Below are 27,948 nucleotides of genomic sequence, written 5' to 3' on the forward strand. Positions count from 1 at the left end.
GCCTAATCTCTCTTAAAGTAATCCCTCAAAGGAACCCAGAAGATCCCGGGCCTCTACAAACTTTAGGTGCCGAGCTACGCCGCATACTCCCACTACTTTACAAGAGAGAGAATGATTCATTCCAGCTGTAGACCTCTCTCTGTGTGCTGAGGTTTAAAAGATTTGTTTTGAGCCATGTTTAGTGGGTTTAGTGTTGCGACCCCACTCAAGGGGAGGGATCATCCCAACGTCTGTGTGTGTGATTGTGTTTCAGTGTTTGTGTGTGCTACAGGCTCTGTTTGCATGTGTGTGTGATTGTGCTACAGGCACTGTGTGTGTGTGTGTGTGTGTGTGTGGACTAGAAGCAGGGTGACTGGAGTGTAAAGTCACAGAGATCAGGAAGAATTGTGTTCTGAGCTATTCATCATTACAACAACATTCTACTTATGGAACCTCCTCTGTTTCAATTCAATTCTCATTGATAGTGAGTTTCTTCTCTCTCTGTCTCTCTCTCCCTCTCTCCCTCCCTCCTCCATATCTCACCAACCCTCACTATCCTTTTCACATTCCCTGATGGGCCTTCTCCTCTTTCTGCTTCTGGTCACTTTACTTACCTTGCTTTATCTTGATGTTACTCTGTTCTTCCTTTCCTCCTCCCTCTGTAGCTCTCTGGTACATCATCTCCATATCTGTTTTCTGTCCTTTCTCACTCACATAAATTATGACTCTTCTCTAGTTCACACACCTTCCCTTCCCCTTAGTCTTTATCTTACTCTCTCACACTCTCTATGTCAAACTCTCTTGCAACTTATCTAACTCTCTGGCCAAACACAGTCGCTCAGCTCTCTCTCTCAGAACTTTTTGGATCAGCCACAAAGCCGTGGCCTGAGTCCTGAATCACTGCTCGTGTTGCAATCCACACTCGGCTCCCAGGCACAACAGACTGCTCGCTCATTGGTCACACACTCCTTGTTCCTATGCAGAGACAACCTCCGCCACCCTCAACCCCTCCCCGCGCGCCCGCTTAGTTTCCGTTGTCCCAGTACAGTACACACACTCACCCTGACAGCTTTGCCATCTTCGCGAAACCAAAGACGTCCATGCGTTTGAGTTACGGCTGTAAAAACTCAGGCACTCCAGATGGCGATTAGATCCAGATTCAAATCCAGAGTAGGGAAAACCACATTTTCACAATCTCCATAATTAGGATTCAGTAAGTAAAGGTGCCAAAACATTGGAGAAGTCCAACAAGCAGAAGTGTCATTCCTTGCTGAAAGCGCAAAGCCTTAAGACCTGTCCTGCCTATCCAGAGTAAAGCCCTTGAGTGGGTATAGGGTGGGCCAGTGAAGGACCCCCCTCTGACTAGCCAGTCCGCTTTATCCCGCTCTCCTCCTGGCCGTGGTGGGCAACGCTGAGCCCTCTCTGGGTGGTCTCCATCTCAGCTCAACTGGAAGATTGTGCCGGTCCAGAGCTATATGGAGAATAAAAGCAAAGAAGGAGAGGGAGGTGATGAAGAGAAGGAGGGGGGGTGGAGGAGTGAGAGAGGGAGGGAAGGGAAGGGAAGGAAAGGAGGAGGGACTCAAATCACAAATCCCAGCACTCACACATCCTCCGCGGAGAAGAAAGGAGCCATCCGTCCCCCTGGTCTTCACCCCTTTACGAAAGTGAGAGGGGTGGAGAGAGATAGGGAGGGATGCTCGGAATTGCCTGGGGAGGGCGGAGTGCAGCAGAGGAATGGAAAGAGAGAGACGTGTCGAGCGTTGGGAGAGGAGAGGAGCGCTGACTCTGCAGAACGAGAGAGAGGGAGGGAGGCTGGCGGGAGCAGGACCCTGTCTCTCTGGTTTATTTGTGTTGCTAAGTGAGCCACAGCAACCACACTGCCATATAGAAAGAACACCAGCACACTGCTAACTTTCATATAATTACAAACCTGAAACAGAGCTATGCCTGACGACTCTTTGATGAGCCTCAGAAATATATGTAGTTACATATGAGCAGAGATACAACCGTTAGGACTGTTTGCGTTTTGTGTAATTACTCCTTGACATGCTTTGTAGGCATTTTATGTACGTCGATTTCACACTGCTCTCTCTCTCACTAGCTCTCTCTCTCTCACACACACACACACACCATCAAACAGGAACGCATAAGTCCATTAGGACCCATCCTCATTCACCCTGAAGCAGTGACGGTGGTCCTGCAGATGGTCCAGGGAGCAACAGGATGCTCTACCTTCTGTGAGTGAGCCCACAGGGGCCAAGGACAAAACATGGCATCCATATGAACGTGCCTCTCAGCAGCAACACACTGTAATCGAATTCAAAACAGCCTAAGTCTATTTTACCACACCATGTAATACAATTCAACACACAAACCCAATGTAACACAACCAAAAGGCAAGTCTGTTCAGTTCTGCTCTGATTGTTTCTGTGCTGTGGTGTTTTTACTGCATATCAGCCTGGGTGTCTGTTTCTACTCACATGCCGACTCCTTATGGAATTGTCAAGCGTTGTTTGGCATGACAAAGAGTGACAATTTTGGCATGAAAGCACAGACAGACTGGCATTCAGGCTAGCCAGGCTAGCCTTCTGTTAAATGATATTGTTCTAATTGTATATTTTATTACACCATATTATTTCGATCTTTCCTCATTCCTTTTCGACCTATATCCTCTTTTTCCTATATTAACTAATAGCTTAGATCTGTTTCTGATGCCCTGTACTGTGTCATTCTGTTCGAGGGTAGAATCAGGGGTGAAAGTAAGCTGGAACGGTCCCATATGGAGTACAGACAAAATAAATAGCGGGGTAACCCAAACCGGTGACACGTGAGTCTATCACAATAATTAAAACAGATTCCCAAAAAACTGTAGGCTATTACAGTATTTATCAATGCCCGCATGCGAGATGTGAGCCGCATGAAAAATGAGCAAATAGACTTGACAACTGGTGGAATATGCTCCAAAATGCAGTGTAATTCGATGATATCACTGAAATGTTGCCAAGATGAGTGGCCGATATCACTGAAATGTTTTCAAGATGAGTGGCCGATATCACTGAAATGTTGCCAAGATGAGTGGCCGATATCACTGAAATGTTGCCAAGATGAGTGGCCGATATCACTGAAATGTTGCCAAGATGAGTGGCCGATATCACTGAAATGTTTTCAAGATGAGTGGCCGATATCACTGAAATGTTGCCAAGATGAGTGGCCGATATCACTGAAATGTTTTCAAGATGAGTGGCCGATATCACTGAAATGTTGCCAAGATGAGTGGCCGATATCACTGAAATGTTGCCAAGATGAGTGGCCGATATCACTGAAATGTTGCCAAGATGAGTGGCCGATATCACTGAAATGTTTTCAAGATGAGTGGCCGATATCACTGAAATGTTGCCAAGATGAGTGGTCGATATCACTGAAATGTTGCCAAGATGAGTGGCCGATATCACTGAAATGTTGCCAAGATGAGTGGCCGATATCACTGAAATGTTGCCAAGATGAGTGGCCGATATCACTGAAATGTTGCCAAGATGAGTGGCCGATATCACTGAAATGTTGACAAAGATGAGTGGCCGATATCACTGAAATGTTGCCAAGATGAGTGGCCGATATCACTGAAATGTTGCCAAAGATGAGTGGCCGATATCACTGAAATGTTGCCAAGATGAGTGGCCGATATCACTGAAATGTTGCCAAGATGAGTGGCCGATATCACTGAAATGTTGCCAAGATGAGTGGCTGAGACCGCAGCAGTGTACGCATCACTACAGGTTACAAGACTTGTGTAGGCTTAATTAATGGATGACAATCACAGAAAGTCATAACACTTTTTGGCGTTTTGTAAGTGGTGTCTTTGAATTTATCAAATGGCACTATATGGATGGATGGCAGAATATAAGTAGCATAATAGTTGGAATAGTAACTGTCTGGACACTGACTGTAGGCCTCACATGTAGCTTATTATAATATTAACTGCTGTGTTCCTCACGGTAAAATGATAGACCAAAATGGTCCTTTTGTCTCGGGAACAGGAGTGGATACATTTTTTTTTTCTCTTTCAGCATCTTGAGAGAATGAGCGCCCGCTTAGGGATCTGTTGTATAGCCGAAGAAGGCCATTTCTTTCAATGACATAAAAGATGACAGTATTTCATTTTCAACCACATAAAATATGCAACCAAGATGAACTGAAATACTATCAGAAACATGTTGGATCGTTTTCAGTTTTCCTATATGTAATCCCATGATTAGGTGATGCACTCTGCTGAAATCGCTCAGATATTTCATGGTAGCTAAAATTCTAATAGTTCGCCTAATTTCAGTTTATGTGACAAAACAAGCGAGTATAGCATAGATAATCATTGTACAATCTAAACCGCTGTGAAATATATTTTCCATAACCAAAAATATTGTATTTTCAGCTGTTTGAAGGGGGTGCACAAAACCTCAACTTAAGAAAGGGAAGCATAGAAATAGCACACATAAAACAGATCTACCGTTTCTTAGACTTGCTTTCAATGAGATTGACAGGTCTATAACTCATAGTTCTATGTGAATTTGATTGGGCTGCCCTAAAAGTTACATATTGAAGCTTTAAAGTGTGTGGGCACATATAGAAGGTCCCCATACCGGGAACCCATAGGTAGAATTTAGGGTCAGTATTCATGAAGCGTCTCAGTGTGCTGATCAGGTCCCCCCCCCTGTCCATATCATCGTATTGATTATGATCTAAAATACATAACTGATCCTAGATCAGGACTCCTACACTGAGATGCACAGGTTCAGGTCTGTCCTTATTGTGTCAGTTATATTAGCGGCCCCTTTACACAGCTCATCTCCTCAGCACCAGAACACACACCCACCACTGTCCTGGGGTCATTGTACATTCTCCATCCACAGTCAACACAGGCTATGTTAACATGTTCAACCTGATCCCAGACCTGTATACCTTTTTTGACCTCTGGTTACTTTCAACAAAGTCAAACTGATCTCACACCTGTATGGGTGTCTATGGTGAAAGTGACTTGTTACGCCAAGAGGTCCAAGCACTTGCTGAACTTTGAACTGCTCCTGGAAACAAGGCTGCAGAACCCTTCATTCATCCCATGGAGGTTGATGGCTCAATGCTGTATGCCATTCTCTGCATCCCCCCGTGAATCAAAGGCGCACTAAGAACAGAGCGTCCCTTTTCTAAAAACAGAGCATCGGGAAGCGAAGTTAAAACAGCGCTTTAAGTCAGGCAGTGGAGAAGACAGCTTTGATGTGGGAGAGAGGCTCTTTTATGTCACATTCATTTTTTATGAGGACCCCAGCGTTTCCTAAAGAGCTCTACCTGTGTTTGAGCGCTGTCTCCAGGGGTCGCCGTGACAACCCATCTCAAAGACGAGCCTGAAGCGTAAAACTCTTTCTCACATCTGTAGCCTTTTCAAACATAGGCAACACAGAGAGTGTCATGTAGATTCCAAGAGGTTAAACTTTCTTCTTGATGATCTTTTCTGTGTTGAATGGGTGGGATGCAGACACAAAGCATATTTAGAGACCATATTCAGACCATATACCAGGGGTGCAACTTTCCCTGGGGACATGCCTTCCCCACATTCTGAAATTGCATTTCTGTCCCTCACAGTTTTATAATTGGAATGGCTTCGGTGTGCTTTAGGGCCATGCGGACGCCCCCGAACGGTTGGGTAGGCTGTTTGGAGTGTTAATCAGATTGGATACAAATATTTTTTTATATGCCCCCCCTATTTCTTTTTTTCATTTTTTTTTTACCCCTTTTTCTCCCCAATTTCGTGGTATCCAATTGTTGTAGTAGCTACTATCTTGTCTCATCGCTACAACTCCCGTACGGGCTCGGGAGAGACGAAGGTTGGAAGTCATGCATCCTCCGATACACAACCCAACCAGCTGCACTGCTTCTTAACACAGCGCGCATCCAACCCGGAAGCCAGCCGCACCAATGTGTCGGAGGCTACACCGTGCACCTGGCAACCTTGGTTAGCGCGCACTGCGCCCGGCCCGCCACAGGAGTTGCTGGTGCGCGATGAGACAAGGACATCCCTACCGACCAAGCCCTCCCTAACCCGGACGACGCTAGGCCAATTGTGCGTCGCCCCATGGACCTCCCGGTCGCGGCCGGTTACGACAGAGCCTGGGCACGAACCCAGGGACTCTGATGGCACAGCTGGTGCTGCAGTACAGCGCCCTTAAAACCTCTTGAACCTCTGGAGGCAATATTTCATTTTTGGATGAAAAACGCTCCCGTTTTAAGCGCAATATTTTGTCACGAAAAGATGCTCGACTATGCATATAATTGACGGCTTTGGAAAGAAAACACTCTGACGTTTCCAAATCTGCAAAGATATTGTCTGTGAGTGCCCCAGAACTGATGCTACAGGCGAAACCAAGATGAAACTTCAAACTGGAAGTGAGCAAAAGTTGAGGCGCTGTTTTCCATTGTCTCCTTATATGGCTGTGAATGCGCCAGGAACGAGCCTACACTTTCTACCGTTTCCCTAAGGTGTCTGCAGCATTGTGACGTATTTGTAGGCCTATCATTGGAAGATTGGCCATAAGAGACAACATTTACCAGGTGTCCGCCCGGTGTCCTTTGTCGAAATTGGTGCGTAATCTTCAGCTGCAAGCATTCTTCCATGGGATTCAGAGGAGAAAGCAGACTTCCACAAACGATATATCATCGAAGAGATATGTGAAAAACACCTTGAGGATTGATTCTAAACAATGTTTGCCATGTTTCAGTCGATATTATGGAGTTAATTTGGAAAAAAGTTTGGCGTTTTTTTTTTTTTTTCTCGTTTTTGAACAAAACTGAGCGATTTCTCCTACACAAAGAATCTTTTTGGAAAAACTGAACATTTGCTATCTAACTGAGAGTCTCCTCATTGAAAACATCCAAAGTTCTTCAAAGGTAAATGATTTTATTTGAATGCTTTTCTTGTTTTTGTGAAAATGTTGCCCGCTAAATGCTACACCTAGCTATCAATACTGTTACACAAATGCTTGTTTTGCTATGGTTGAAAAGCATATTTTGAAAATCTGAGATGACAGTGTTGTTAACAAAAGGCTAAGCTTGAGAGCTAGCATATTTATTTAATTTCATTTGCGATTTTCATGAATAGTTAACGTTGCGTTATGGTAATGAGCTTGAGGCTGTATTCACGATCCCGGATGGCTAGTATCAAGAGTTAATTAACCACTGCGCCACCCGGGAGGCCTCGCCCCCCCCTATTTCTAAAACCAAAGTCGCGCCCCTGCCATAGACCACACCATGAAAGTCAACTCAGCTTTTGGAACTTCTGCGATCCAAAGAATCCATCCATACAGGAAGCCATGAGCCTCTACATCAAAGTTACACAAGACACAAGAGACCTTCTAGCACTAAGCCCTGGACTTGGGTTTAATAGACCGCCTGCACTGATTCTAAACCTTATAGGGCCAAGGGACGTGCTCAGCGGTGCTCGTCTAGATAGAACGTCAATGATGCTTTGTGTTGCAGGGAGATAAGGAAGACGTGCTCGGCTACACTGTCCACAGGGGGAAACCAATATACCCAAGGTCACAACGGGAGACTGTGTGTGTTTTATTAAAAACCACATTAGTATTTTGCTTTGGTATTCTCCTTGTGACCCAAGGGATGGTCCAGAATGTTGAAAACTGAAAACAAACAGCTATGGGCCTGGGAAAAGAGTTAGATGTATGTTCTTGTAGGGTTGCTATAATATGCATGCAAGGTTATATAGCACTATGAATTATATCAGCTCACACACACAGGGATCGTATGTAGTTGCAGTAGTAAAACCTGAACCTGCAGATGCCTTATGATGTGCAGGAAGGTTATAGCAATACAAATGAACACAGCCACTCAGAGTAGAAGTGCTGATCTAGGATCAGTTCCACATTTGATGTAGTAATGAATAACATTACATGGACCTGACCCTAAATTAGCAGTCCGACTCTCAGACGCTTTGAGGATACGGTCCCAGGTCAGGTAGCTACACTTTGATTGTAATATAATTAAATAATACGAGTGATAAAAGAACAACCACAAGATGAACTATTCAAATACCGTATTACGTAATGCTCCTTTTGTAAATCTTTTTTTCCATGAGGGGGGTATTGAAAAGCCAAAGTGACTTGGAGCATTTCTTAACGAGACATCTATTGTTTGATCAGGATGACTTTGTAATTGTGTCTCATGCGATTGACAGAGGCTGATTCACTTCTACAGTATTACGTAACAACGCCCCAAGCTCCCGCATCTTATCCATAGTCTGTCAGTTCTCCCTCCAAATGGGTGTATTGAAAATCACATTTAAAGACACAGTCTGTAAGCTTTCCAGTCATTTCAATTAAGGACGTATAATGTCATGTACACTAATAGGATCTGTGTGAACTTATCATAACTAAAGGACCTATATTCCCGTGTTTTGGTTGTCAAGTGCTATTTGCATGTGAAAATATCATGGAGGACACATTTGCAACATTGTTGGTGGTCCACTCTTTGGATTGGTACAGTATGACCATCCTACAGAGTGCGATTTTATAGTGGCATTCAATTAAAGAGCAGCGCTGGTAATGAATGTTAACAAAGGAATCAACACAATGTCATGTGGCTAATTCATCAGCAGTGATGCCTTGTCTCTGCTCTTACATGACTGGCTGACAGCGCTCTCTCACCTAGAGTACATATCACATATCTCTCCATCTCATGATTAATGAGCTTTATTATTAACATGACATAATGTACACTGAAGTGTCCTGTACACTTTGTACTGCAGCTCCCAAATGGCACCCAGTTCCCTATATAGTGCACTACTTTTGACCAGAGACCTATGGGCCCTAGTCAAAAGTAGTGCACTACATAGGGAACAGAGTGCTATTTGGGACACACTCTAACTCTACACAGTGGAACTGCAATGGGTACTGTGTGGTACCAATTCTCCATTAACTAACTGGTTTCTTTGGCGTTGGATCATTAACAGTCCATAATAGATAGTGTATTGGAGTAACTGCTTTTCTTTCTAAACCTTATAGTAACAATACACTTCAAATGATTGAGAATGTCTTCCAGAACAACTATACAACTAAACCCACCAAAGTAGTAGCAGCAGCTGTATTAGTCGTCTGGGCCCAGATCTGTCTGGGTGACTGTGTGAATAGCAACATGTTTGACATGACAATGACCATAGCAGTTTCCAGCACAAATAGATCTGGGACCAGGCTACAATAGTAGTCAATCAATCACATTTATTTATAGAGCTCTTTTTAGTAGTCATAATAGTAGTAGTAGTAGTAGTAGTCATAGCCGCGGGAAGAATTTTGGGGGTGGGGGTTACTACAGACGGCTATATCGGTCTGCTAATACACGACTACTAAAGGCCCAGTGCACTAATTTTGTGAAGAAAATAATAATTTTCAGGGGGTGCTGAGGGTGCGGCTATGGTAGGTGCTATCTAGAATCTAAAAGGGTTCTTCGGCTGACCCCATAGGAGAACCCTTTTTGGTTCCAGGTAGAACTCTTTTGGGTTCCATGTAGAAAAGGGTTCTACATGCAACCAAAAAGAGTTCTACCTGGAACCAAAAAGGGTTCTCCTATTGGGGAAGCCGAAGAACCCTTTTGGAACCCTTTTTTTCTGGCTTCTCTGAAGACCCTGCAGTAATTATTAGGGATAAAGTGCATGTCGGCCTTCTGTGTCCTGTCTAAACAATAAGATCATAGATTTGCGCACCCCATCTCCCGTAATCCAAGCAGCAATGTCTTCTTTCCTTATCAGGAAGCCTGCTGCCTAATCCCCAGACAACACTGTAGCCATTCCCTCCAGAGAGATAGTGGGAGATGGAGAGAGAAATAGAGGGGGGGGGGGCATCCAAACAGTGCTGGAGTGATTCTCTGCTCCCCTGACAGATATAAAGAGAAGGATCTCATGTAGTCTGGGAAATCCCAGACCTAGGGCAACAGTACTAGGTCTGGGTAACATGGTGGGTTTTCTGGACCATTTCTAGATGGGATTTTAAAAAAAACACTCATGGGGAAGGTGCTCTTCAGAAAGACAACTCCCAACAAATCACGAGTCTGCGTAGGCGGTGTTTAACCTCTTAGAGCTCTAGGGGCGCTATTTCATTTTTGGATAAAAAACGTTCCCGTTTTAAGCGCGATATTTTGCCACGAAAAGATGCTCGACTATGCATATTCTTGACAGTTTTGGAAAGAAAACACTCTGAAGTTTCAGAATCTGCAAAGATTTTGTCTGTAAGTGCCCCAGAACTCATTCTACAGGCGAAACCAAGATGATGCATCACCCAGGAATTAGCAGAATTTCTGAAGCTCTGTTTTCCATTCTCTCCTTATATGGCTGTGATTGCGCAAGGAATGAGCCTACACTTTCTGTCGTTCGCCCAAGGTCTTAGCAGCATTGTGACGTATTTGTAGGCATATCATTGGAAGATTGGCCATAAGAGACTACATTTTCCAGAGGTCCGCCCGGTGTCCTTTGTCTAAATTTGTGCGTAATCTTCAGGTGCAGGCATTTTCTCCTGGGATTCAGGAGAGAAAGCATGTTTCCAAGAACGATGTATCAATGAAGAGATATGTGAAAAACACCTTGAGGATTGATTCTAAACAACGTTTGCCATGTTTTCAGTCGATATTATGGAGTTAATTTGGAAAAAAGTTTGCGTTTTGAGGACTGAATTTATGGATTTTTTTTGGTAGCCAAATGTGATGTATAAAACGGAGCTATTTCTAATACACAAGGAATCTTTTTGGAAAAACTGAGCATCTGCTATCTAACTGAGAGTATCCTCATTGAAAACATCAGAAGTTCTTCAAAGGTAAATGATTTTATTTGAAGGCTTTTATGTTTTTGTTAATGTTGCGTGCTGGATGCTAACGCTAATGCTAACGCTAAATGCTAACGCGAAATGCTAACTCTAGTTAGCTACTTTTACACAAATGATTGTTTTCCTATGGTTGAGAAGCATATTTTGAAAATCTGAGATGACAGTGTTGTTTACAAAAGGCTAAGCTTGAGAGATGGCATATTTATTTCATTTCATTTGCGATTTTCATAAATAGTTAACGTTGTGTAATGCTAATGAGCTTGCTGATAGATTTACACAATCCTGGATACAGGGGTTTTTTCATAGCTAAACGTGACGCAGAAAACGGAGCGATTTGTCCTAAACAAATAATCTTTCAGGAAAAACTGAACATTTGCTATCTGAGAGTCTCCTCATTGAAAACATCTGAAGTTCTTCAAAGGTAAATGATTTTTTTGAATGCTTTTCTGTTTTTTTGTGTAAATGTTGCCAGCTGAATGCTAATGCTAAATGCTACGTTAGCCATCAATACTGTTACACAAATGCTTGTTTTGCAATGGTTGAGAAGCATATTTTGAAAATCTGAGATGACAGTGTTGTTAACAAAAGGCTAAGCTTGAGAGCTAGCATATTTATTTCATTTCATTTGCGATTTTCATGAATAGTTAACGTTGCGTTATGGTAATGAGCTTGAGTCTGTATTCACGAACCCGGATCCGGGATGGGGAGATCAGAAAGGTTAAAATTAGAGCGGGAATTGTGCTGTTGAAAAATAATCCCCTTGAAAACATGAGAGAGACAAACACAATGTGGACGCAGATAGCTAGACTTATTATAGCCGCAGCCAGTCAGTGGTTGAACGCTTGTAACCCTAACTTTAGCTGTCTTGGCGTATCAAAAAATAAATTAAACACTTGCTTGCGAAATACACTCATTGATAATATCCTCCACAAGTGCCAACTAGCTAGCTACCAATTTTATGTCTGGTGAGGATGTTTACACCAGGGCACATACAGATAAGGCTCTAGACGGGTTTCCGGCATGTCCATTTCAACCTGGCCCAACTGACGATTGTACCTGTGGACACGTGTATGCTGGAACATTGTTAATGTGGGAGACAACCTGTCTACCTAGAGAGATCGAATGCCCTATTCAAGACCAACTCACCTGTCTTTGGCAAAAATGATCTGACCAGCCAGCAACTTTAGAGTAATATAACGTAGACTGGGTTTAAGAATAGGCCTGTGACTGGTATGTCATTACCTCTGTCTGACCACAACAATATGCTGGGTCCATGCTTATGTCTGGGTCCAGAGCACTGTGAATATATTAACACTACCAAGAATGTCTAATGTTTTGATTGCAATTGTAGGCTATCGCTAATACCATTTCAAATGACAAAACCTTCCAGAAATAAGCTATACAGTAACGCTTCAGTACCAGTTATGGCCTCTTGTCTAACTCTCTGTGGATTGATAGTCCAAACACATCATAACACTAAAAACCTCTACCTGTCTTGAAAGAAAGAACAACTTTCATCTCTCAATCTCTCTTATCTCTCTATTCAAGCAAATGCACATCAATAAATTATACCTGCAGGGAACGAAAAGCTTTTGATCCTGACTTGGCAGTAGAGTCAAGCGAAAGCTATAACTTTGTGAATTTCCCTCTTGGAGGGAAAGTATATCTTTTTTTATGGATTACCGGCGTTCGGGGCCTTCTCTTTCTCTCTCCCCTGACTCATGCAGTCTGTGACATCGAGGAGGGTAGATCAGCGACGTATGGTTGCTGTCAGAATACTAAATGAATAGCAGAGCTCCATGTGGCACGTTTAGATACGACAGAGTCACAGAGCCACAGCCATTTATCACTGCTTCACAGTCTGGATGAGAGTGTCACAGTCTGCTTGTCACCCCACATTCAGAACCACTGCAGAGGAAGAGAGGGTACACACACACACAGGCGCACAGCCATGCATGGAAGCAGGGACACATGCAAACACACACACTAATTCATAATGCATGTACACACATATACTCTAAGACGTGCACATACTGACATTTCCTAAATACTGAATCTAGACCTGCTGCATGTCAGACCAATGCCAGACTAAACATGTGGACACTCTCTTTATATGCTGAACCCAGACCAGAATCTGAATGTCAGACATTGAAATTCTGTGAAAAAACATGCTCTGTATTCAGAGCCAGTTGGCGGTGCTCTCTCTGCATGTCAGCTCTCCACTTGAGAGCACTTCATTTTGTATTCTACACTAGGGGCTTGTTCTCCAAACTATGTTTTGATGTCTTTATTAAAATCTTACTCAAGGACAGATTTACAGAACCTTTGATCTGGTTTATTGGTGGCAAATGAGGCTATCTGATCCATTGTGTGAGAACCAGACTAAACATGGTCTGCTCTGCCTCATGAAAAGATCTCTGACAGTTTGCAAACATCAGGAGCCTTTCATAGATCAACACTGTAAATCCCCACTTAGCATGAGTTGTAGACCCATTTACGCTATGGACTCTATCCGTAAGGCTGACATGGATGCTAAAATCCTTCTTACTGGAAGATTATGATCACGGGACACAGGAACCCATCGGCTTGCCATTGTGTGGACACAGTGTTTCCCCCAACGTCATTCATCTCAATCTGTCCTATTTCCTACTTATCACGGGAACTGTAATGGGCGCTCTTATTGCATCCATGGGGGACTGAGAAGACTATGATTGGCTGATGAGAGTGTACACACAGTGTCATGGGAATGTAAGCGAGTACATCATGCATTTGTCTAATCCCACACTTCTAAAATGATCATGTTGTTGGTGATGTATATAGAGATGCTGTTTCTTTTGTTTAGGAAAACTGCCATTTCGGGGCTACTTAATATTTGTTGTGGCATATGAACTCTGGAAGGCTTCTCTTTTGGGGGTACGATGAGTGAGTCAGATGTTCCCAACACCTTTCTATTGCCCACAGCAATCACCATGTTGAAATGACTTTCGATAGGTCAAACACACAGCCACCACACCAGAAAAAAAATATCTCGTCCCTGTTAGCTTTTGGATTAGCACTGGGTTAACAAGCTCTGTAGGGCAGACAACCACAAGCGCTCCGTGCTAATGAGTGACAAGCGGGCTAACCTGACCCCAGCATGTCTGTGTAAGCCAGCTCTATAGTATTGACAGTTCTGCGAGAGTCTGCACTCCCTAGTGATTCAGTGGTCAGCATGGTCAATGTGTGGTCAACAGCTTTAACCGCGTCAGGTCCAGACACCATGACGTTTCACAAACAGGGGGAGGAGTTTGAGGTAAAGAGACGCTGACTGTGTTCGGATGTGGACGCCTCTGCGGTGTAAACCAATCGGCCTTGACCGCTTTGGCCGCCGGCCTGGCCCAGCGACATCTAAAGCAGCATCCCATAATGCACCAGGCTCCAGAGCCGGACAGACATGGGATTAGGGGATGCAAGATTCAGCGCTATAGATGCCTGCCAGCTCTGTGGCGACATCCATGTGTCTGGAGACCGCACTGAACAGTTGGGTCTATTGAACGCCCTCCTGTTTTACACGTTTTATAAGACATGTTTTATGAGAAATGATCAATCAATTATTAGGAGTTATCAATGTGTCAACACATCTGCATTTCCTGTTGAAACTACCAATGGTAGAAAGGAGTGAAACAAGAAAGAGAAATGGCTGGTGACTGCCCTTACACACCTTTAAAATATCCTCACAAACAATACAAATACCCACACGCACATTTCATTTATCTGGTTTCTAGGCCACATGTTTCATGGGGAGTGACCCTTCACCCAATCGTTGTAATCCTCCACAACGATGTGTGATCTCGCAATCTCTTTTTCAAAGTCATGTGATCAAGAACACTGGTGTGTCCTGTACTCCGTGGTCTTGGTCATATTATGTAACCTGTAGTCACAATCCTACCGGATGTAACCATATGTCACAAGAATAATGTTCTTGAAACATCAAAATATGTCACTGGTTATGATTGAATATCGGGACAAAGGTTTGGCATTATTCCAATAATCTACAGTATATTCATATATTCCTATTTTACCCCTTCATTGAACTGATATAAGTCTTTGGACATTGCCAATATATGTAGCTCTGAGATTTATGTTTCATAAATACAATGACCTTTACAGAAAATATAAAATGGGTGACTCTAAAGGTCAACATGATTAAAATGTTAATTCTAAAGTGATTAATATACAATACCAGTCAAAAGTTTGGACACACCTACTCATTCAAGGTGTTTTTCTTTATTTGTACCATTTTTTACATTGTGGAATAATAGTGAAGACATCAAAACTATGAAATAACACATGGAATCATGTTGTAACCAAAAAAGTGTGAAACAAATCAAAATATATTTCACATTTGGAGAACCTCAAAGTAGCCACCCTTTGCCTTGATGACAGCTTTGCACACTCTTTGCATTCTCTCAACCAGCTTCACCTGGAATGCTTTTCCAACAGTCTTGAAGGAGTTTCCACATATGCTGAGCACTTGTTGGCTGCTTTTCCTTAACTCTGTGGTCCAACACATCACAAACCATATCAATTGGGTTGAGGTCAGGTGATTGTGGAGGCCAGGTCATATGATGCAGCACTCCATCACTCTCCTTCTTGGTCAAATAACCCGTACACAGCCTTGAGGTGTGTTGGATCATTGTCCGTGCGGTAGCAGAGAGAACAGTCTATGACTAGGGTGGCTGGAGTCATTAACAATTTTTAGTGCCTTCCTCTGAAATCACCTGGTATAGAGGTCCTGGATGGCAGGAAGCTTGGCCCCAGCCATGTACTGGGCCGTTCGCACTAACCTCTGTAGTGCCTTGTGGTCAGAGGCCGAGCAGTTGCCATACCAGGCAGTGATGCAACCAGTCAGATGCTCTCGATGGTGCAGCTGTAGAACCTTTTGTGGATCTGAGGACCCATGCCAAATCTTTTCAGTCTCCTGAGGGGGAATAGGTTTTGTCGTGCCCTCTTCACAACTAATCCATGGCTTCTGGTTAGGATATGCACGTACGGTCACTGTGGGGACGAAGTCATCGATGCACTTATTGATGAAGCCAATGACTGATGTGGTGTACTCTTCAATGCCATCGGAGGAATGACAGAACATATTCCAGTCTATGCTTCATCTGACCCCTTTTTTATTCTAGTCACTGGTGCGTCCTGCTTTAATTTTTGCTTGTAAGCAGGAATCAGGAGGATAGAACTATGGTCAGATTTCCCAAATGGAGGGCGAGGGAGAGCTTTGTATGCGTCTCTGTGTATGGAGAAAAGGTGGTCCAGGGTTTTTCCCCCCCTCTGGTTGCACATTTAACATGCTGATAGAAATTTGGTAAAAATAATTTAAGTTCAACTGCATTAAAGTCCCCAGCTACTAGGAGTGCCGCCTCTGGGTGAGCGTTTTCTTGTTTGCTTATGGCGGAATACAGCTCATTCATTGCAGTCTTAGTGCCAGCCTCTGACTGTGGTGGTATGTAAACAGCTACGAAAAAAATACAGATAAACTCTCTATGTAGATAGTGTGGTCTACTGCTTATCATGAGATACTCTACCTCAGGCGAGCAATAGCTCGAGACTTCCTTAGATATCATGCACCAGTTGTTATTTCCAAAAATACATAGTACGCCGCCCCTTGTCTTACCAGACGCCACTGTTCTATCCTGCCGGTACAGCGTATAACCAGCCAGCTGTATGTTGATAGTGTCGTCGTTCAGCATTGATTCCGTGAAGCATAAGATATTACAGTTTTGAATGTCCCGTTGCGCGTAGGTCATCGATTTTATTCTCCAAAGATTGCACGTTTGCTAGCAGAATGGAAGGAAGTGGGGGTTTATTCGATTGCCTATGGATTCTCCGAAGGCAGCCCGCCCTCTGGCCTCCTTTTCTCCGCCTCCTCTTCATGCAAATCACGGGGATCTGGGCCTGTTCCCGAGGAAGCAGTATATTGTTCACGTCGGGCTTGTCAGACTCGTTAAAGGAAAAAAAGGATTCTGCCAGTCCGTGGTGAGTAATCTCAGTCCTGATGTCCAGAAGTAATTTTCGGTCATAAGAGACAGTAACGGCAACATTATGTACAAAATACGTTTTTTTTTAAAGTAACAAAAACGCAAATGTAGTGGTTTCTTTGCTGCGTGAATCGACCATGAAGGCCTGATTCACGCAGTCTCCTCTGAACAGTTGATGTTGAGATGTGTCTGTTACTTGAACTCGGTGAAGCATTTATTTGGGCTGCAATTTCTGAGGCTGGTAACTCTAATGAACTTATCCTCTACAGCAGAGATAAATCTGGGTCTTCCTTTCCTGTGGCGGCCCTCACGAGAGACAGTTTCATCATAGTGCTTGACCGTTTTTGCAACTGCACTTGAAGAAACTTTCAAAGTTCTTGACATTTTCCGGATTGACTGACTTTCATGTCTTAAAGTAATGATGGACTGTCGTTTCTCTTTGCTTATTTGAGCTGTTCTTGGCATAATATGGACATTGTCTTTTATCTTCTGTATACTACCCCTGATTGGCTCAAACTGATTGGCTCAAACACATGAAATTATGTTTGATTTGTTTAACACTTTTTAGGGTACTACATGATTCCATGTGTTATTCTACAATGTAGAAAACAGTAAAAATAAAGAAAAACCCTTGAATGAGTAGGTGTGTCCAAACTTTTGACTGACACTGTACATGCTCACCAACACAAATATACAGTAGTGGATAAAGAGTCATTCACTTTTCAGAGAAAATCTCATATGCCCTCACGTTTTGGCTCCAAACTCGAAGCCCTGCTTTGAGATGCAAAGCGAGTGATTTATACATTGTTACATCACCCTTACAGTAAACAAAACCAACTGGTTTCTTATCAGAACTATGTGAGTAACCTTAATCCAACCTGTGACTTCACTGTAAATCTAACTCAAAACTACTGCCCCTCTGAACCCAAGCCAAGCCAACACAACCCTGACCCTGTAACCTGTCAATGCTTCCCGACGCTTGGGCTAAACCCTAATGCCATGATGTAATCACGAAAGTGTGCACTGTAATTACAAAGCCGTCAAGTCTTGTGGTTTTGATTTCTGTGTCTTACGCAATTGCTGAGAATGTGCCACGTTTCCATACATGATTTAAACCAGTGTTTTTACCCGAAAGGCTCAGACTTCTCTGTTTCCATCTGCGCGGGCCGGTAGTTACAGCTGGCAGTTACACAACAATGGCTAATTGTGAACTGTTTTGATTATGCAGAGGTTGTTGGTTCTGATCTTCACAAGTCCTCACTGTCAGACCTAGCTATGGAAATTAAATTGTTCTAGTATAACATAAGGGTTATACACTAGTGTAACACTGGTGTTACAGCCAAAATGCAAGTAGCCCCCTGACTCTTCCCACCATAGAAACATGAACTCTTTTAGTCCCCTGATTCCTCCCACTATAGAAACATGACCTGTGTTCAAATTGTAAAATATGTATTTAATTTAACCTTTATTTAACTAGCCAAGTCAAGAACAAAGTCTTATTTACAATGACAGCCTACCCCTGCCAAACCCTAACCCGGACGACATTGGGCCAATTGTGCGCTGCCCTATGGGACTCCCAATCACGGCCGGTTGTGATACAGCTGGGAATCGAACCGGGGTCTGTAGTGACGCCTCTAGCTCTGAGATGCAGTGCCTTAGACCCCTGCGCCACTTGGGAGCCCATACTCATACTAATGGCTTGAATCGTACTATTTGTGACGTACATTGTGTATGTAGTATGCTTATTGGTCATAGAATGGATATAGTTAGAATTCCAAAAGTCCCCGGATGTCGTTCTAAATTCACCAAAATACGAAGTATTCAAGCAGTGGACACTATTTCTGTGCTTTTAGGGCCCATAATACATATCTTCAGAGAATGGATGTGGCTTCACAACGGTTTCAGATTTCAAGAAAATGGCAGAAAATATGCAGCCGAAGTCTGACGAGAGCGGATACAATTTCATGGCTTTAAATAATTATGACAAATGTTAAGAAATTTTGAGGAATGTAATAACTTTTCAAATAAGTTACTTTGGCTGACAATTTGTTAGCTACGCTACGCTTACAAACCACAACATATCATTACAGCAGTATGTACCGGTATATTAACTAGCTTCCTAAAACGTTAGTTGGCTAGTACTAATACATCGAACTTGCCAGTATATTAACTATATGTCATTCTTAGCATAGCTAAGTGGTATAGTCAATGTGCGTTCTCAATGGTCATTGTTAATTCGCTCTGGCTATCTACTCCGATTTCAGAGCATTCTCGCCTGAGTGTGCCAGGGGAGCGCAGAACAACTAACGAATTTACAAACGATTGTACAAAATTGTTGCCAGCAGCACAGGTACATGAAAACAGCCTAACCAGCTCTGCTAGGGCGAGTAAAATGGTCAGAGTGAGGTGTTGTGTCTGGAAGTAGCTAGCTAATGTTAGCCAGTTAGATTGGGTGCTTGACTGACGTTTTGAGGTCAGAACGCTCGGATCAACCCTACTCCTTGGCCAGAGGGTCCAGCGTGTGATCAAATCAAATCGTATTTGTCACATGCGCCGAATAAAACACGTGTAGACCTTACAGTGAAATGCTTACTTACAAGTCCTTAACCAACAATGCAGTTTTAGAAAAAGTAAAGTAAAAAATAGATAAGTAAAAAATAAAAGTAACAAGTAATTAAACAGCAGCAGCAAAATAACAATAGCGAGGCTAAATACAGGGGGTACCGGTACAGATGTGCGGGGGCACCAGTTAGTTGAGGTAATATGTACATGTAGGTAGAGTTAAAGTGACTTTGCATAGATAATAAACACAGAGTAGCAGCAGCGTAACGAAGGGGGGAATGCAAATAGTCTGGGTAGCCATTTGATTAGCTGTTCAGCAGTCTTATGGCTTGGGGGTAGAAGCTGTTAAGAAGCCTTTTGAACCTATACTTGGCGCTCCGGTACCGCTTACCGTGAGGTAGCAGAGAGAACAGTCTATGACTAGGGTGGCTGAAGTCTGACAATTTTTAGGGCCTTCCTCTGACACTGCCTGGTATAGAGGGCCTGGATGGCAGGAAGCTTGGCCCCGGTGATGTACTGGGCCTTTCGCACTACCCTCTGTAGTGCCTTGCGGTCAGAGGATGAGCAGTTGCCATACCAGTCAGTGATGCAACCAGTCAGGATGATCTCGATGGTGCAGCTGTAGAACCTTTTGAGGATCTGAGGTCCCATGCCAAATCTTTTCAGTCTCCTGAGTGGGAATAGGTTTTGTCATGCCCTCTTCACGACTGTCTTGGTGTGTTTGGACCATTCTAGTTTGTTGGTGATGTGGATAGCAAGGAACTTGAAGCTCTCCACCTGCTCCATTACAGTACAGGAAGGGACTGAGCACACACCCCTGAGGAGTTCTCGTGTTGAGGATCAGCGTGGCGGATGAGTTGTTACCTACCCTTACCACCTGGGGGCAGCCCGTCAGGAAGTCCAGGATCCAGTTGCAGAGGGAGGTGTTTAGTCTCAGGGTCCTTAGCTTAGTGATGAGCTTTGAGGGCACTATGGTGTTGAATGCTGAGCTGTAGTCAATGAATAGAATTCTCACATAGGTATTCATTTTGTCCTGGTGGGAAAGGGCAGTGAGGAGTGCAATAGAGATTGCATCATCTGTGGATCTGTTGGGGCGATATGTACATTGGAGTGGGTCTAGGTTTTCTGGGATAATGGTGTTGATGTGAGCCATGACCAGCCTTTCAAAGCACTTCATGGCTACAAACGTGAGTGCTACGGGTCGGTAGTCATTTAGGCAGGTTACCTTAGTATTCTTGGGCACAGAGACTGTGCTTGAAACATGTTGGTATTAACGACTCAGACAGGGAGAGTATTGAAAATGTCAGTGAAGACACTTGCCAGTTGGTCAGCGCATGCTCAGAGTACACGTCCTGGTAATCCGTCTGGCCCTGCGGTCTTGTGAATGTTGACCTGTTTAAAGGTCTTACTCACATCGGCTACGGAGAGCGTGATCACACAGTCATCCAGTACAGCTGATGATCTCATGCATGTTTCAGTGTTGCTTGTTTCGAAGCGAGCATAGAAGTAATTTAGCTTGTCTGGAAGGCTCGTAGTATGAACGCTCCGAGAGCGAAACACTGAATTTACGAACGGACATTCTGACAGTGCTCTGAATTTACGAATGCCCAGAGAGCACTCCAAATACAACCGAAGTCGTAAAATATCTAGGTAGTAATTTGCTATGCTAACAAACAAGCAAGAGGTTCCATAGCAACATAAACAACTTCCGGTAGACAGGCGAAGTATGCTCAATTGAAAGAATACAGTTTGTTTACAGTACACTAAAATTAACTACTAGTATGTAGTGTATACTCATTAAGTATGCAGTATACAGTATGTTAGTATGGGTATTCGAACACAGCTACGGACTCTTCTAGTCCCCTGACTCTCCCGATTCCTACCATTATAGAAACACAGACTCTTCTAGACCCCTGACTCCTCCCAATATAAAAACATGGATTCTTCTAGTTCCCTAACTCCTCCCCTGATTCGTCCCACTATAGAAACATGGACTCTTCTAGTCCACTGACTCCTCCACATTTTGTTTTTTGCCCTAACACTACACAGCTGACTCAAATGATCAAAGCTTGATAATTAGTTTATTATTTGAATCAGCTGTGTAGTGCTCGGGCAAAAAACTAAACATGCTCCCCTTGGGGTTTCGAGGACTGAGTTTGGGAAATGCTGGGTAGTTATACTGTGGCAGCTCGGCATGCCATTATTCAAGATGTTCAATCCTGGGTAAAAAATGTTTTTTTTAAAAAGCAGAAATAAAAAACCTGAAGAGATTTCTCAATTTAATTGAATGACCAAAAAATAAGCAAGGATGGACTTACACACCTCGATGCCATTGCTCCTCCGTGGCTTAGGTGAATGGAGTATCTGTGTTTCTGTCGTCTGCAATGTTGCTATAGGTTGTTGCAGATGTCCCAGTCATCTTTAACCTTAAAACAATGTAACCAAAAACCTTAACATAACTATTATATTCACACCAAGAATTTGATAAAACACCCCTCACACTACATACTATTAAGCTCCTACTTGAGAATACCTTCCTTTCTTTTAGCATGCAGTCCCTCTGAGCTAGATGAGACTCCATTATATTTCCTATCATTTGCTTTCACTTTCCAATAGGAAAGGCATGTGTGCATCTGCCTGCATAGACAGTATCAATGATCAATATTAGCCACTTATAATGCAGCTCAGGAAAAACGCAATGACAGATGAAATGACCATCAGACCATCTTGCTTGCCCAACATGCCATGCAACAACAATCCTGTCCTGATTGGTTTGGGTACTGATGGCCACAGAATATCTCTTAACAAGCTTTAAAAGTCCTACTGTTGATATGGGAAATATTGACTGGTGAGGGGTTGGATTGTACCCCATGCTGACTGTTACCGCTCAGATATCAAGTGCCAATACACCACACTACATGCTGCCTTCCTATGGATTGTTAATTGGTTTATGGATGGTTAATTAGTTTGATTAATAACACCTTCAAAGACCAACTGAGGTTCGAGATGGTTGAGATTGGGGTTTGTGCATGTTTTAGTTTGCTGGTTTATGTTCTCAGGGCGTGTACCTAAAGCATGTGGAATACTGCTGCCATCTTTCTCAAAGCTCAGCAACACTATGACATCCAACTCAATACTGCTGCCATCTTTCTCAAAGCTCAGCAACACTATGACATCCAACTCGATACTGCTGCCATCTTTCTCAAAGCTCAGCAACACTATGAGATCCAACTCAATACTGCTGCCATCTTTCTCAAAGCTCAGCAACACTATGACATCCAACTCGATACTGCTGCCATCTTTCTCAAAGCTCAGCAACACTGAGATCCAACTCAATACTGCTGCCATCTTTCTAAAAGCTCAGCAACACTATGACATCCAACTCAATACTGCTGCCATCTTTCTCAAAGCTCAGCAACACTATGACATCCAACTCAATACTGCTGCCATCTTTCTCAAAGCTCAGCAACACTATGAGATCCAACTCAGTACTGCTGCCATCTTTCTCAAAGCTCAGCAACACTACGAGATCCAACTCAGTACTGCTGCCATCTTTCTCAAAGCTCAGCAACACTACGAGATCCAACTCAATACTGCTGCCATCTTTCTCAAAGCTCAGCAACACTATGAGATCCAACTCAATACTGATGCCATCTTTCTCAAAGCTCAGCAACACTATGAGATCCAACTCAATACTGCTGCCATCTTTCTCAAAGCTCAGCAACACTATGAGATCCAACACAATACTGCTGCCATCTTTCTCAAAGCTCAGCAACACCATGAGATGCAACTCAAGGATAAAACAGAACATTGTCCATCTTGGTAAAGGCAACAGAAGGCTCACTATCCAGCACAACCTGACATTTTGGAAAGTCCCGTACGGGAAAAATGTGAATAGGTGAGGTGTTCCAAAACACGTTTTCATGTGATAACCCGTGATCTTATGTGAAGTTAATGTGATAACATGTGACAACATCTAGAGAAACATGTGATAACATGAAACTGCACATGTCCAAAAACACGTTTTCACATGTGAAATTTCATGTGAAATCACAATTATAGTTCTACTGAATACAGCACGACAGTTTGGTCTCCACCGCCACACATCCTCAGAGGGCCTACAAACCTCCCCATTACTCTACCTAGTAGTTCAAACAAGATAATAGCTGGACAAAGATCATTCAAGGCATAAAGGAGGACAACAACACATGCCTCTGAAGCAGAAAGACCAGAGTACGGTACTCACTGGATGATGGTGAAGACCCCTAGTTCATCATCACACCGTTCCATCCCTTCAGACGGACGGACGGTCACTCCAGCCCGCTAAAGGCTCAAAGGGGAAAGTGCTCCAGTCCCTTTCCCTGAGAGCCCCTCTGAAAATCCACTTCCTCCACTGCCTGGTGTTTGCGAACGTTGTGTTTTTTGTTCACCTCCCTCCCTATTGGTCCTCAGCTCAGTGCCAAATGTTCCAGCTTAGCATTCGCTGCACAGCACCGTTGGTGATGGATTTAGCCTGGGCATCTGGGCTAGCCGGGATAAACCGTTCAACACACACACACACACATTCAGACACACTCACAGTGTCATGCTGTGCGAGTTAGGGGCCAGTGCCCTTGGGGAGACAACCTCCCCCACCCTGAATAATGACACAACATCATCACATTCCAGGCCAGTGCTTAAAGCGATAGAGAGACAGAGAGAGAGAGAGAGAGAGAGAGAGAGAGAGAGCACAATGAAAACAGAGAGAAAGAAGGTTGGGAGTGGGATGGGGAGATCAACACAAACGGGGAGAGGATCAATGCGTGAACAGATGTGTGCCAGCCAGCGAACTCCAAAGCCGTTACCAGAGGCAGAGACAGGAGCGGCAGTTAGAGACAGCTGTCTGATGCCAGTATTATTGGTTATTGGATAACTTTTTTAATTTTTTTATATTTTTTTTAATCGCTGCCTCCCTCCCACACACAGTACCTAAAATAACCAAGCATAGAGTATACTGTATTGACAAACCTCCAGGAACAAGAGAAAAACAACTAAATTAGTTGGCTATTTTCAGCTATTGCTAACGGTATAAAACCAATTAAAACAAATCTGTATCTGTGAAAAGATCAACACAGCATCAGTCAACCGGAGCTAAACTGTGATCTGTGAACTAGGATGACTGAACATCACTACCCTGCATATGGACTCTGTAGCTTAATACCACTTCCACCGAGCAAAGCTCTCATTTAACGCAGCTCAGCGGTGCCCCATGCAACACGCCGCATTGACTGTTCACCAAATTGCTGTGCCTCTAGTCTGTGGCAGGCAGCATCCATCTGGAATCGCTAGGCCCTTACGTAACTGGCCGTTTACTAGGAAAAACAAGATGAAGCGTCTAGTAAGTTAAAGCTATTTATTTTTTTATCCACTTATTTGAACCATGAGCCTACTTTACATAATGTGGCTTGGCTTGGGAATGCATTTCCTGATTTCCGCCTGATTGGCCTATATATCACTCGGCAACCTAAATGACTTCACCAATCGGCACTTGATTTACCATTTATTGTTCAGATCTTCATTCCAACAGGGTCACAAACGTACATGTATTTTAACTTCTCAAAGTCCTCCTCACTCTATGTGACTTGCATGTTGAGTAGAAAAAAATAAATACAAAAAATAATTACAAAAAAATGACGTTTTCGTCTTTTGAGCTTCTAGTCATGAAATCTATGCAGCCTACTCAATCACTTATTATAGCTACTGTTTACAGGCCTCCTGGGCCATATACAGTGTTCCTCACTGAGTTCCCTGAATTCCTATCAGACCTTGTAGTCATAGCAGATAATATTCTAATCTTTGGTGACTTTAATATTCACATGGAAAAGTCCACAGACCCACTCCAAAAGGCTTTCGGAGCCATCATCGACTCAGTGGGTTTTGTCCAACATGTCTCTGGACCCACTCACTGTCACAGTCATACGCTGGACCTAGTTTTGTCCCATGGAATAAATGTTGTGGATCTTAATGTTTTTCCTCATAATCCTGGACTATCGGACCACTATTTTATTACGTTTGCAATTGCAACAAATAATCTGCTCAGACCCCAACCAAGGAACATCAAAAGTCGTGCTATAAATTCACAGACAACACAAAGATTCCTTGATGTCCTTCCAGATTCCCTCTGTCTACCCAAGGACGCCAGAGGACAAAAATCAGTTAACCACCTAACTGAGGAACTCAATTTAACCTTGTGCAATACCCTAGATGCAGTTGCACCCCTAAAAATTAAAAACATTTCTCATAAAAAACTAGCTCCCTGGTACACAGAAAATACCTGAGCTCTGAAGCAAGCTTCCAGAAAATTGGAACGGAAATGGCGCCACACCAAACTGGAAGTCTTGCGACTAGCTTGGAAAGACAGTACTGTGCAGTACCGAAGAGCCCTTACTGCTGCTCGATCATCCTATTTTTCTAACTTAATTGAGGAAAATAAGAACAATCCAAAATTTATTTTTGATACTGTCGCAAAGCTAACTAAAAAGCAGCATTCCCCAAGAGAGGATGACTTTCATTTTAGCAGTGATAAATTCATGAACTTCTTTGAGGAAAAGATTATGATTATTAGAAAGCAAATTACGGACTCCTCTTTAAATCTGCGTATTCCTTCAAAGCTCAGTTGTCCTGAGTCTGCACAACTCTGCCAGGACCTAGGATCAAGAGAGACGCTCAAGTGTTTTAGTATTATATCTCTTGACACAATGATGAAAATAATCATGGCCTCTAAACCTTCAAGCTGCATACTGGACCCTATTCCAACTAAACTACTGAAAGAGCTGCTTCCTGTGCTTGGCCCTCCTATGTTGAACATAATAAACGGCTCTCTATCCACCGGATGTGTACCAAACTCACTAAAAGTGGCAGTAATAAAACCTCTCTTGAAAAAGCCAAACCTTGACCCAGAAAATATAAAAAACTAAACTATCGGCCTATATCGAATCTTCCATTCCTCTCAAAAGTTTTAGAAAAGGCTGTTGCGCAGCAACTCACTGCCTTCCTGAAGACAAACAATGTATATGAAATGCTTCAGTCTGGTTTTAGACCCCATCATAGCACTGAGACGGCACTTGTGAAGGTGGTAAATTACATTTTAATGGCATCGGACCGAGGCTCTGCATCTGTCCTCGTGCTCCTAGACCTTAGTGCTGCTTTTGATACCATCGATCACCACATTCTTTTGGAGAGATTGGAAACCCAAATTGGTCTACACGGACAAGTTCTGGCCTGGTTTAGATCTTATCTGTCGGAAAGATATCAGTTTGTCTCTGTGAATGGTTTGTCCTCTGACAAATCAACTGTAAATTTCGGTGTTCCTCAAGGTTCCGTTTTAGGACCACTATTGTTTTCACTATATATTTTACCTCTTGGGGATGTTATTTGAAAACATAATGTTAACTTTCACTGCTATGCGGATGACACACAGCTGTACATTTCAATGAAACATGGTGAAGCCCCAAAATTGTTCTTGCTAGAAGCATGTGTTTCAGACATAAGGAAGTGGATGGCTGCAAACGTTCTACTTTTAAACTCGGACAAAACAGAGATGCTTGTTCTAGGTCCCAAGAAACAAAGATATCTTCTGTTGAATCTGACAATTAATCTTAATGGTTGTACAGTCGTCTAAAATAAAACTGTGAAGGACCTCGGCGTTACTCTGGACCCTGATCTCTCTTTTGAAGAACATATCAAGACCATTTCAAGGACAGCTTTTTTCCATCTATGTAACATTGCAAAAATCAGAAACTTTCTGTCCAAAAATGATGCAGAAAAATTTATCCATGCTTTTGTCACTTCTAGGTTAGACTACTGCAATGCTCTACTTTCCGGCTACCCGGATAAAGCACTAAATAAACTTCAGTTAGTGCTAAATACGGCTGCTAGAATCCTGACTAGAACCCCAAAATTTGATCATATTACTCGTGCTAGCCTCTCTACACTGGCTTCCTGTCAAAGCAAGGGCTGATTTCAAGGTTTTACTGCTAACCTACAAAGCATTACATGGGCTTGCTCCTACCTATCTCTCTGATTTGGTCCTGCCGTACATACCTACACGTACGCTACGGTCACAAGACGCAGGCCTCCTAATTGTCCCTAGAATTTCTAAGCAAACAGCTGGAGGCAGGGCTTTCTCCTATAGAGCTCCATTTTTATGGAACGGTCTGCCTACCCATGTCAGAGACGCAAACTCGGTCTCAACCTTTAAGTCTTTACTGAAGACTCATCTCTTCAGTGGGTCATATGATTGAGTGTAGTCTGGCCCAGGAGTGGGAAGGTGAACGGAAAGGCTCTGGAGCAACGAACCGCCCTTGCTGTCTCTGCCTGGCCGGTTCCCCTCTTTCCACTGGGATTCTCTGCCTGCTATTACAGGGGCTGAGTCACTGGCTTACTGGGGCTCTCTCAGGATGGTACGTTGGTGGTTGAAGATATCCCTCTAGTGGTGTGGGGGCTGTGCTTTGGCAAAGTGGGTGGGGTTATATCCTTCCTGT

General features: G+C 43.2%; 1 protein-coding gene across 1 annotated transcript in view; it reads right to left on the minus strand.

Moving 5' to 3' along the window:
* LOC110495814 (FERM and PDZ domain-containing protein 4) overlaps positions 1-23,884 on the minus strand; it is a 67,921-nt gene extending 44,037 nt beyond the window's left edge. Inside the window, exon 1 of the mRNA XM_036952267.2 lies at positions 23,673-23,884. Coding sequence (XP_036808162.2) covers positions 23,673-23,716 — 44 coding nt within the window. The 5' untranslated portion in view covers positions 23,717-23,884. The remainder of the gene's footprint in view (positions 1-23,672) is intronic.
* Between the last annotated feature and the right edge of the window lie 4,064 nt (positions 23,885-27,948).

The sequence above is a fragment of the Oncorhynchus mykiss genome, chromosome 18, assembly GCF_057628025.1.
Source record: "Oncorhynchus mykiss isolate SJ-2025 chromosome 18, ASM5762802v1, whole genome shotgun sequence".
NCBI classification, from domain to species: domain Eukaryota; kingdom Metazoa; phylum Chordata; class Actinopteri; order Salmoniformes; family Salmonidae; genus Oncorhynchus; species Oncorhynchus mykiss.